Below are 12,364 nucleotides of genomic sequence, written 5' to 3' on the forward strand. Positions count from 1 at the left end.
GATCTGATCTTCCTCTCACTCCTGTTTTGGCCGGTCTGTGTGCATTAGAATTTTACTCCTAGTTTGTCATTAAGCACATCAAGACAATTTTAGATGTGTTTAAGTTAAAAATTGCAAATGTGCTTTGTTTAAATAGCCTTGCATGGGGTCTCCGTTATAGGCTGAAACCAATTGTGCAGGCACTGAAAACACTTATTTTGAGGGCGGGGGGTAGGAGTTTGTAACTTCAGCTGGCATTTTCAAAGGAGTTTTGCCTTGATGGGCAAAAAAATGTATTTTCAATTGTATCACTTCAATTGAGCTAGTTTAATATTATTTAAAAGCCTTCTTAACACCCATTAAAATGCAGGGTGCTGCCTTGGCTAAGGCTTATGTAGTCACTGCAAAAAAAGTGTCAAGATAGCTAACTCAAGATAGCTAGCTTGGGACATGTCTACACATGAAGGTTTTACCAATATAGCTATACCAGTACACTATGCTGGCAAAGCACTATGCAGTTTATACTAGCAAAACTGCATTTTTGCCTGTATATATGTTCCAGTCCCTCAAAATGAAATAAGTTTTACTGGCAAAAGCCGAGTTTTGCTGGTATAGCTAGGTCTACACTAGGGGCTTTTGCTGGCACAACTATGTCGATCATACGTCATGCCCATCACATCCCTGACAAACACAGCTATCCTGACAAAAGTTTATAATGTAGACCTGGCCTTGATGTAAAATCCTAGTGGAGACATGATACTTGGATTGTAAGCCCATTGGAGCGGGGACCATCTTTTTTTTCAGTGTTTGTATAGCGCCTTGCACAATGAAGACCTGGTCTATGACGGGGGCCCTTAAGTGCTATCATAACACAAACAAAAAACTATAATAATGGGAGTTTTACCTCAGTGTGTAGATAGTTGAGGTAAACCCTACTTGGAGATTATAGCGATGACTTCAACTAGCTTCACTGAGGTAGCCTGTGTGCCTTGTCTCCACTAGCATTTTACATTGAGATACCTATCTTGATGTAAAAAACACAGTTAATATTTTATTTGTGCAATATTTCTGAAGGTGGCTAGCTAGGGAAGGGGGAAGAAGAGAAGTTTTTTCATTTTGTTCTTCATCTGGTCTTTTACCCAGACACTGGTGAAAGATCTAGCTTTATCTGCTCCCACTTTGTTAGTGGTCAGGTTGTGTGTAATGGCAGACTAACTCAGGAAGTCATGGGTAAAGACAACACACCAGCCAGTGCATGTACACATTTCAAAATACTATCTATACCCCTGTTGTGCCTATACACTAGTGTAATAATTAAGACCATTCTTCTCAATCAACTGGGGCCCAAAAGTAAGGCAAAGACCTAAAAAAGGAACACAACATAAAGAAGGACTTTACAAGTTTTATTTGACATTATTTATTTGGGATCTTATGCAGCCTTGAGCACCAAAATTTCTGGGCTCCTCAGCAAAGTTTTTAAATGAGTACACACAAAATGTCTGAGTCACCTATGTATATATGAATGACTCAAACGCTGTAGGATTTTCTTTACCATACATAACATCAGTTTCATGATTCAGCATTTGTGATGTGAATAATTGATTTTCACACAGGTGAAACAGCACCAGGCTGGCGTGGGAGGAAGGTAAATGTGAGTGTGAAAGGAGAGGGACTGACCGTTCCTCAAGTGGTCAGCTGAAGGGTTGGGGTCCTGAAATACTCTGGCAAGCATTGCTGAGGAGCAGTGCACAGGGGAGAGGGCTGTGTCAGACTAAGTGAGGGAGACAGTCAATATGTCCAGAACAGAAACACATTCAGCAAAGTCCTTCCTGGCAAAGAGGAACAGATTTAAACACTGCAAAACTGACTCTCCAGGGAGGGAGGTGTGGGGAGGCTCAGAGGCAAGAGCAAAGCAGGCGCCTCTGGCCTCCTCCCCGTCTCCCTAGCTCAGCTCCTTCCCCGAGCCGGGCTGCGCGTTTGGGGCGGATCCGGGATGAAAGTCCAGATGAGCGCTCAGCCGCTGGGGTAAATAAGGCAGCTAGCCGGCCCGTCCTGCTCAGGTACCAAGCCCCAACGCCAATACGGCATCTCCCCAGGGCGACTTCCTCGCCCTGTTCCCGGACGTTAGGGCATCACGCCGCGCATCTCCTCGGAGCCAGACTCTAGCGGGCTGCGGGACGCATTAAATCCCGTGTAATAACGAGTCTTATTCTTAACCCGCGCGGTGAGCCCCAGTGAATCCGGGCGGGGAGGCCGCCAGCTAGGCCCTGCCCCGGGGGGGAGCAAGGAGTGAGATTAGCGCAAACACAACCCCTCTCCGCCTCCCTAAAGCAGCGGCAGCTGTTCCAGCCAGAGTTGCTGGAAACCTTCCACGCTGCCCAGATTTTGTCTCTTTCTCAGAGGGCCAAACCCTGCTCGCTCCTGTGATATCAGCTAAGCTCCCAGGCACTCCTACGGCACCGCTGCCTGAGCACATGCTAAAGAGACACGAAGGGCCGTGCTGTGCGAGCAAACACAACCTAACTCCACGGGGAAGAGCTGCCACATACATGCCCGGGGCCACACGGTGCACTAGGAATAATCGCCATTGAGTTTTTGTATGAAAACACTCTGAGTGCGTCTATCTGATGTGTCTGGATTTCCCCTACCGATGTGTAAGGAGCACATGTGTGTATTAAACATCACACACGCAGTCCGTCAGGAGAAATGACAGCTCCGCGCACCTCGGGCTACATTCTGCTCTCCACTCCTCGGGTGTAAATGTGGATTAACTCCAGTTGATTTAATCTGGTTTGCAGGGGTGCAAACGAGAGCAGAATGTGCCCCCGTGTCCGGATCCAGGCACATGTTTGCTTAGCCATGTCTGTGTGTACACAGCGCCGATTCCCCCTGAGCCGCCCGCAGTCTCGGCGGGGATGAGCGCACTGGGTGTCACACGCTCCGCGCCGCCGCCGCCGCTCCGTGCTCGGAGCCCCGTCCCAGCTCCTGGGCTCCGCACTTTCCCCGCAGCCGCCGCCAGCCCGGCAGAGGCAGCGAGCCCGTGAGGTCAGCGTCGGCAGCGCGTCGCAGGGGTGTCTGTGCTGTGGGACGGTCGCTGGGCGGGCGGGCCGGGCAGGCGCAGTGTGGGGCCCGCGGGGGGAGGAGGGTGAGTGGCTCTGTGTCTATGTGTCGCACTGACGGGGGTTACACACCAGGGCAGCCGCCGCCGCCGCACCGGGATCCCTCGCCAGCCGCAGGCCCCGGGCTTCCCCTCCGTCCTCCTTTCCCCAAGTAAACTTCCTGCTCCCGGCCCGGCCGGGAAGGGAGCGGGGCCCGGCCGGACTCTGCCCCCGGCACACACAACAGCTGGAGCTGTCAAAACTTCCTCTCTGCCTCGGCCCCTGCCGCCGCCCGCCCCGCCTCCGCCCCGGGGGCGCCGCCAGGGGGAGGGCGCCGCGTACAATGAAGCGGCGGCCGCCGCCGCAGCCGGGCAGCGCAGGAGCCGGAGCAGCTGCTTGTTCCCGGGGCCTCTGAGCGAGGCGCCCCGCCGCGGGAGTGCCCGAGTGTCTCCCCCCCGCCCCCTGGCGAGCCCGCTCCGCGGGGCGGTTATTGTGCGTGAGCCCCTTCCCCCCCTCCTTCCCCCCCGGCCCTCCCCATGCCGCTCCCCCTGCTACCTGCGCTGGTCGGCGGCGGCTGAGGCCAGCGATGCGAGGCGGAGGTGGAGGAGGCGGAGGTGAGGCGGAGAGGCGCATCGGGAGCAGGAGGAGCATCGGGATCCTCATCGCCACCCTCCTCCTCATCCATGTGTCTCTCTCGTCCTGCTGACTAGGATGTCAACGGAGGACAAGAGTCTAGTCGGGGGGGTGGCGGAGCCGCCGCCGCCCCAGCAGCCCCCCGAGCCCGGAGCTCCCCCCCCAGCAGCAGCCACAGACAAAAGACCTAGGGGCCGGCCTCGCAAAGATGGCGCTTCCCCTTTCCAGAGAGCCAGAAAGAAGTAAGTTCGGAGCGTGTGGGAGAGGCAGCGGGGCAGGGGGCAGGGAGAGCTGTCAGCAGAGGCTCGCTCCTCAGCGCCCCCTCCCCTCTGCCCAATGCCATTTTGGGAGGGTCCCGTCTCTTCTCACCTCTTTCTTCTTTCTTTTCCTCCTCTGCCCGTTGCACTCTCCCCTCCTCCCCCACTGCTCTCTCCTTCTTCACCTTTGGCCTCCTTCTTCTCTCCTTCCTTTTCCCTTCTCTCTTCCTTTCCTCCTCCCCCCTTTCTCTCCCCCTTTTCCCAGCCTTGCCCCTGGACCCCTCTCCTTTTTCCCTTTCTTTTGCACCTTCCCTCTGCCCTTCTTGGGTCTCTCTCCTCCTCCAGGGCTCTCGCTTGCCCTCTGTTTCAGCTTGTCCCTTGGTGTCTTCTGGCTGTTCCTTTGGAGTTTTATTTGAAAGAAAAGATTGATCGAGCCCAAACTGAATGACCCTAAAAACATCTCTCTCTACGCAGACACACACGCAGAAGTTTAGACAGCAATTTCCTGCAGCCAAACTAGCCCCGGAGTGTGTTTGAAAGTGGAAGCTGCTTTCTCCCTGGAGCTGTCAAATAGCCTCAGACGGGGTCTGGTGGCCCGGCTAGGGGAGGGTGTAAGGTAGCAGGCACAACAGGAGGGTGGTTGGGAAGATTGTCGTGTTTTGGGTTGTCGTTTGCTGTCGCCGGTTTGCTTCCTTCTCTGGTCCCTGCTGTTCTCACGCTTCAGGCGGAACTGAATGTGCACCGTACACTTTTAGCAAACTAAGGCAGGCTGCCCCTTGTAGCTGCGTCAACTATCAACAGCGGATCTCAGCCAAACCTAGGGAGCGCGTTGGAGTGATCTGCTGCGTCCATATGTGGTGCAGGTGGACTGTGGACTATGTTTGGTTTTAAATGGAAAGTCCCTTTTGTGGCGCGTTTGTGTGCGGGTCAGGAATGCGTTATATCTAACGTCCATGTTCTGCTGTGTGCACTAACAGATACTCGGACAGTGTATGAGTCAATGAGGACCTCATAACTTTGTGCTCATTTTCACGAGGACAGTGTGCTGTACATAATACAGTTTCATGGAATATTACAAAATACTTACCTTTAATAACTAGTGAGAATGTGGTTCAGACGTTGAACGTTGTTAGCACACACACAAATTAATGTGTTAATGGACCTCCAACAGTTTTTATATTTACATATATATTACATGCATAGTGCACCAAAAACTGATTCACCAGTTAGGAGCATCACAGATGAACTATAGCAAATAAATATGGCATGTTTTACTTATATTTTTCATAAGACTAATGTGTGTGAGGTGTACTAGAGAGACAAGGTGGGTGAAGTAATATCTTTGTCTGGACCAATTTCTGTCTCTCTATTGTGAAGCAGGAGTCCAAAAGGCCTCATTCCCATAGTCACAGAGCGTGCTACTTATGCACCAACTGCACTCAGTTTTGGTTGTTAATGAGAGCCCCTCCTAGGATAAAAGTAGAATAAACCTGTTTGCTACTATTTTTAATTATGTTTATGTTCTAAATGTAATGAACTATAGGCTGTGGACCATGTTGCAGGCTTAAGGTTTTAGTGTTTTATTTTTTAAGGGTCACGGTCAACTTGACATCTAGTCAATTTAAAACAAAAATGTTTTGTTAAAACTAGTTTACTAAATCTTGCCCTGAATCTCCCAGTCAGTTTTTGTAGCTTTATAATGAAAGACCTTACACAAACAACAGTGGAAACTCACTGTATATGGGAAACTGTGAAACTGACTATATACAAAATGCTGTTAAGTGTATAAAATAAACAACGCATAGAGGAAACTATTTTTGTGTGATCATTCAGTTGTATTGATCTTCTGTGTTATTTGTAATAAGTAAATACATTTTTTTTTAGATAAAAGTCGGATTCATTTTGGGGGTTTTGTTTTCTGTTGCTCACAGTTTACTTTAGAGGCTTTCTAACATTGACTGTCTGGTTTTAGTGTGGCTATGTCTTCTAGTAGCATTTAATTCATGACCCCATCTCTCTTAAATCTTTGCGTTTTGTTAAAATAACATGGATTTTTCCCATAGTGGAAGTTTAAAGTGGTTAGCAGTCCTTGCTATTGTTAAGTATCAGGCGTAGCCGTGTTAGTCTGTATCAACAAAAACAACAAGGAGTCTGGTGGCACCTTAAAGACTAACAGATTTATTTGGGCATAAGCTTCCACCGGACTCCTTGTTGTTCTTGCTATTGTTGTTTGTGTGCAGCTCAGTTGTAGACCAGAAGGGACCATCATGATAATCTAGTCTGACCTCCTTCACATGGCAGGCCACAGAACCTCACCCACCCACTGACTCCTGTCACAGACCCGTAACCTCTGCCAGAGTTACTGAAGTCATCAAGGGAATGGATCACTTGATGATTGCCTGTTCTGTTCATTCCCTCTGGGGCACCTGGCATTGGCCACTGTTGGAAGACAGGATATTGGGCTAGATGGACCTTTGGTCTGACTCAGTATGGCCATTCTTATGTTCTCAAATCATGATTTAAAGACTTCAGTCCTTGCATTCAGTACTGATTCATCTGCTTTACCCTTATATTTGAATACTACTTCCAGTTTTATTTGTACATATAACATCTAGTTACATATGAAGCACTTGAGTTACTTTTACAAAAATAGTTTTATAATGAAACCCTGAATGCTGCCTACTTATGCCTATATGTCTATGTAGCTACAGAATATTAAAAAATGAACTAATTTAATTAAATCATTTTTAAAATACCACAATTTGTGGAAAAGCTAATTTCTTCCATGCCAGTTTAAGATCATCTGTATACTTTGTGAAAAGTGAAGTCTAAGTGTAATTTCTTTCTCAATTATATTTCTAGTGTTAAAGGGAGACTGCCAGTCAGTTTTAAGGTGAAATCAAGATTATTTTTTATTTAAAAAACATTTTCTAAATCTTACAAAAATATAAATATATATAAAATGTGTACCAATGCATGAGAGCCAGAAGATGAAACTAGCTAGAGACAAAAGTGAAACTGTTTTTCATTAGCTTTATGTAATTCACATGAATTGTGTGAGTGAAATACAAAAAGTAAACAGACAGTTCGTTTTGTTTTTCCTCCACAATTTTACTATTATTTTTATAATTTAATATTTTAATATTACCAGTATGTGACTTGATGCTGCAAACTGATCCTTGCAAGAGGAATTCAGTGTGAGTATGGAAAGTTTTCCTGATTGTGGCCCAAAGTGTTACAGTAACACAAGGAATCAACATTTCTAAAAATAGGATTTTGGTGTTGGTAATAGTTTTGCCCCAGTGCATCACTGATCAGATGAAGACTGGACTGTTTTTAATCACCAGTGCTTCTGGAAAGAGCAGTTTCTTTTAAATTATACTGTTTCAATGTTTAAACCAGTCTAATATCTTTCAATGTTAAAATTAGCTATGCAGATGAAAAACAAACATTGAATGAAAATAAAGTTTCCATTTTTTGTATGATTGCTAAGCAATGTCTTCCTCTTCTCTCCCGTGCTTTCCAGTTGGATTAATATGTCTCTTGTAAATCAGATAATAGAGCATATGTCTGAGCACGTTCTGTACCATAATCACATGTCTAAGTCACTGTTAGCCAATCAGATTGTTCAACCACTTTATCCCATTATGGAAAATGTTCCATTGGATATTCAGTCTAAGTAATGATCTAAATAAGAGCACTACATTAAAACAGCATAGCCAAAGTAAAAGGATTTATGAGTTAAAGGCGCTGCCTTTAAAGAACAATATTTGAAAAATACTCAATTAGTATTATTTCACCTCCTTGTTGACCATGGTTTCAAATGGATGATTGAGTTAAGACAGTTTTTCTTTTTCCTGTGTAGGGTTTGCTCCCGTGAGATGCTCAGAACCCTCAACTCTTCACAAATGTAGGCCCTTTATTTTTATGGGAGCACAGAAATTGCCATACTAGTAGAGATTTACACAGTTCTATCTAAACTGGCATCCTGCCTCTGGCAGCAGCACAACCTGATGTGTCATAAAAAGGCTAAAAATCCTCATAGTGCACCTAGGCGTTGTGCCATGTTCTGCATAAGAAACATAGGAAGTTGCTTGTAGATGATGAAGAAGGAATTGGTATACACTGTGAAGGATGGACTCATCAGTTTTCAGTACCTTGAGAGTTTCTGCCTGTAGAAAAGTATGTCAGAATAGCTTTTCTGATGATGTCATCTGAGGATGTGGCAGAATTGAATGTATAGTTATGTGAATAATATTTCCTGGGGACTATATCTTAGGTGAATAGTTATTTATTATTATCTGTGTAAGTGGCAGAAAACTTCATTGATGAACTGTAAGGTTGCTTGGTGACAGCCTGTACCCTTTTCCAGAACATCAAGTTCAGTGAAACCAAACTTCTGAAAATCAGGGAATACAGAATTAAGATAAATGTCCATTCAACCTTGACTCCGCCCCCCCGATGCTGGCAGTTGCCACTGGAAATTATCTGCATGCATTCCAGCTGCATTCACGTTGTTAGGTGTAGCTGTATTGAATGGTGGAGGAATAAATTGGAGTAGCATGGAAGAGTTGCATTTATGATATGAGAGATCCGGGTCTAAGTCCCCCCATGTGTGCGATCGAAGGAAGGAGATGTATGTGCACCTTGAGGAGCCGATCTGCATCATTTCAATACGGAATTGTGTAGGTTATAATCAGTAGCAGGGCACTGGGTCTTCTTGCCATGGCTAGTGTCAGTAGTGAGGTGGGACATGAGAGCAGTCTGCGGATTTAATGATGGATACGAGAAAGTATAGGTTTAAGTGGTATCCTGTGTGTTTAATTTCATAAGTGTGGTATTCTGTCAGGTGAGTAGGCTCAGTGTTTGAGTGTAGGGCAAGTGCAGGTAATGCTTGTTCATTACAGTGAAAAGGCAGAGTGTGAGTATGGGCATATTGGAGCATTGCTCAAAGAGGGTGAGTTAAGGTTGTGTGGGCGTTTGTTTACCTTATCTCTGTATTTCCTGGTTTTCAGATGTTTGAGTTTTGCTGAACTTGATGTTCAGGGCACAAGCAATAACTGGACAACCTTCTCTGTGTTAATGAAGTTTTTTTTGTCATTTAACTTCATACTTTTTTAAACAGGAAGAGAAATGTTGATAGGAGTTAGTGGTCATTTAAATCACCTGGGTTTGCAGTTGATAAGCTACTGTGGCTAGATAATAATCTAAAGACCTAGCTTTTATATAGTGCTTGTCATGAGTAGATCTCAAAAAACTTTACATCATTATCCCCGCTTTACAGATGGAAAATGGAGGCACAGAAAGATGAGGTGACTTGCCCAAGGTCACCTAGCAGGCCAGTGGCAGAGCTAGGAATCCAAGTCCAGTGGTCTTTCCACTAGGCAACACAGTTGCTGTGTGATTACTCAGTACTCCTCCCCTGTCCTCTACATTTTGTTATAGTGGAATGGGGATAATGGCCCTGCTTTGAAATGTTTGCAATGTGCATTTGGTAACAGGGCTGATGAGAGACCAAGGATGAGATTTCTATGTCCGAAAATTGTGACAGATTTATGACATGATTGTTAGTAACTTTAAGTGTGTGAGAGAAAACTGGTGTGTGTCTCTCTCCATCCCCACACCCTGCCCCACCGTTCCTTGCAACATGTAGCCTACCCCTGCATTTCCAGCTCCCTCTTCCCTCTCCTCCACATCCCACTAAACCATTAGTTGGCATTGTAGAAACTATTGATATGTAAGAAGTTGCTCCTCTTGTCTCCTGCCCTATGCTACTGAGTAGCATGTCACAGGCATCAGCTTACTGAAGGGCCAGGTGTTACTTTGGTTATGTAGCCCAATCTGCAACCTGAGCAGGTCCTCACTCCTACTACCCACCTTTTGCTGGGACTCCAAACCCTGCTTCAGCCAGGCTTCCCTAGCTGTGCCCCAGGTCCACCCAGTCTACCCCTCCTCCAAACTGGGTCCCTCCCCCATACACTCTGGCCAACCCCTCCACCCCAGATCCCAGCTATTCGTTTTCTGGATTTCAGATGTATAAATTTACTTTACCTTCATTCCCCCACCCCAGATCTCAGCCCACATGGAGGGGCAGGGAGAGAGGCTGAGACACACCCCAAGAGCAGAGTCTCCCAGATCCCAGAACATACCGTGGGCAGGGAGAGGGGACCAGACCCCCACAGAGAGGTAGGGCTTCCTGAGATCCCAGGACACATGGAAAGGGAGAACTCAGAGCTGACATGCCCTCCTCCCCCATAACACCCCACTTTCTCTGCTACCGCTCATGTCCTCCCCCTTGTTTTCTCCTTTTCCCCCTAATCCCTACCTCTCCATTTTACCTGAGCCCCCTCAATTCCTCTTTCCTCTCCTGCCACCTATTCCCATTTATCCCCCTCCCCATAATACCCCCATCCCTCACCTCAGACCCAACCCTCTCTTCCCCGTTACCCCCTGCTCGCATACCCTACTCACCCTTCCCCTCCCAGTGAGCATTCAGAAGTGTAATTTATTTAATTTTCAAAAATAATTTGTGTGCAGATTACATTTAAAAAACAACAACCCACAAACACACAACAACAAAATAACTCCCCAATCCAACAATTTGACAGAGAGAGATTTTGTGCCAAATGTTCCCTTTCTCCCTCCCCAGTGCTGGCCAGCCTCTATTATGTAGCAAGCATATCCATTCTTAGCTCCTCACACCAGTCTCAGGCCATGTACACACTACAGCTTACGTCAGTATAAATTGTCGCTCAGGGGTGTGAATAAGCCACCCCCGAGCAACGTAAGTTACACCGACTCAAGCGCCAGTGTGGACAGCGCTATGTTGGCAGGTCAGCTTTTCCCGCCGACATAACTACTGGTGCTCGTGGGGGCTTGGGTAACTTAAGCCGACAGGAGAGTTGTAAGCTCTGTAGTGTAGCCATAGTCTTAGTGTGTTCTTAGTGCATGGTCTGAGCATGCCTGTTCTAAGTGTCCCATGGGGTGGGGATGGCTTCCCCAGATTCCTACTTACATCACATGAGGGCAGTAGGGAGAGACTACCCCAGATTCTGCCACAAAAGGTGCCCCTGCCCCTATTCTCCCACAGCCCCCTGCCACTCATCCCCATGTGCCCCGCCCCCTTCTCTCACTTCAGCTCCCCAGCCCTTCTCACTTGCCCTACCACCCATCCCCATTTATCCCCCTCCCATCAGTGCAGGCCTCAGGGACAGATTTTAGCAAATATGCCCTCCAACCTTCTCCAAGTTCCTGCCCATGGTTGGACTCAAACTGACACTGGCTCCGTCAGGTTTGAAGGACTTATCCTTACTGCTTATCCTCTTGAGCTATTGGTGTGAAAATTTGAAGGCAAACAGTCCTTTTAACTCCTCTGCCTGCATATGCTCAGTATAATCAATTCATTCCCAGAATTGGAGAAGCAAAATATTTTTGAAATAATGTTTTAATTTGATTTCACCCAAAGGGCTGAACCAACCCTCGAGTGATTTAGGTCCTGGTGAAATGATCTGATTCTGAGCCTTAATTTGATTTCTGTTTGTGAGCAAAAAAAAAAAAAAAAAAAAGTTGTCAGAATCTGTCAACTTTAAGGAAAGTCTTTTTTCCCCCTGGGGGCTGTATCTTGGGACCCTCTGGTCAAATTTGGATCACTACTTCTTTATATGGCTGAAGTAAATGTAGAGCAACAACTATAATTTTATATTTAGATGGTTACGCCAGATAATTGCATCTGGAGTAGCAGAGTGTATAGCTGTGGTGTCTTCTTTGTATTTGTGAATTGGGCATTGAGTGTTTATATGTTCTATGGTCTGTTCTGGGTGACTACAGTTGCACACTGGAGAGTCTTTAATTTTCCATTTGTGCAGCAAGCATCCGCACCTGCCATGATTTGCATTGATACGGTTTAGGGTTGCCCATGAGCTTTGTGGGAGATCGAAGCCAGGGATCTTCTGCATTGGTTCTTTTACAAAGTGTTTATTTGTGACTTCTTGTGAACTCCATTCTGCTTACCAAGCTTCATCAGGATTGAAGTTGCATTGTTGAAAGTTAAATGTGTAGGTCCAAAACGGCTTACTTGACTTCAAGCAGTGGTGAGGGACGTTGTTATGGTCCTGGTGGATGGGAAGCTGTTCATTTTCCACGAATCTCTGGAATTCCCAAAGGATTGTGGAATTGCGGCGAATGGATGTGGGAGCAATGTGCGACAGCGCTGGCAGCCAAAGTGTTAGGGTCAACTTGAGGGTTCCAGTGATGAACTGCATTGCAGTGTTTAGTTGGACACCAAGTTGAGTATGGCTACTTCTGGCCTACACCAGGCCGGCACAGTACTCAGCAACAGAGTACACAAGGCCATCACTGACATCTGTAACGCTGATGATTCCCAGCTTGTGCTTGCCA

The 12,364-nt window shown here is 46.6% G+C and overlaps 1 protein-coding gene across 7 annotated transcripts in view; it reads left to right on the forward strand.

Moving 5' to 3' along the window:
- Window positions 1-3,161: 3,161 nt before the first annotated feature.
- Window positions 3,162-12,364, forward strand: part of KMT2C (lysine methyltransferase 2C) — a 315,048-nt gene continuing 305,845 nt past the window's right edge. For 5 of the 7 annotated variants that reach the window (XM_054021178.1, XM_054021179.1, XM_054021176.1 and 2 more), the window contains exon 1: window positions 3,786-3,952. In XM_054021178.1, coding sequence (XP_053877153.1) covers window positions 3,789-3,952 — 164 coding nt within the window. In that variant the 5' untranslated portion in view covers window positions 3,786-3,788. The other 2 variants (XM_054021175.1, XM_054021174.1) reach the window with 2 other exon arrangements.

Source organism: Malaclemys terrapin, chromosome 2 (assembly GCF_027887155.1).
Source record: "Malaclemys terrapin pileata isolate rMalTer1 chromosome 2, rMalTer1.hap1, whole genome shotgun sequence".
Taxonomy (NCBI): Eukaryota; Metazoa; Chordata; order Testudines; family Emydidae; genus Malaclemys; species Malaclemys terrapin.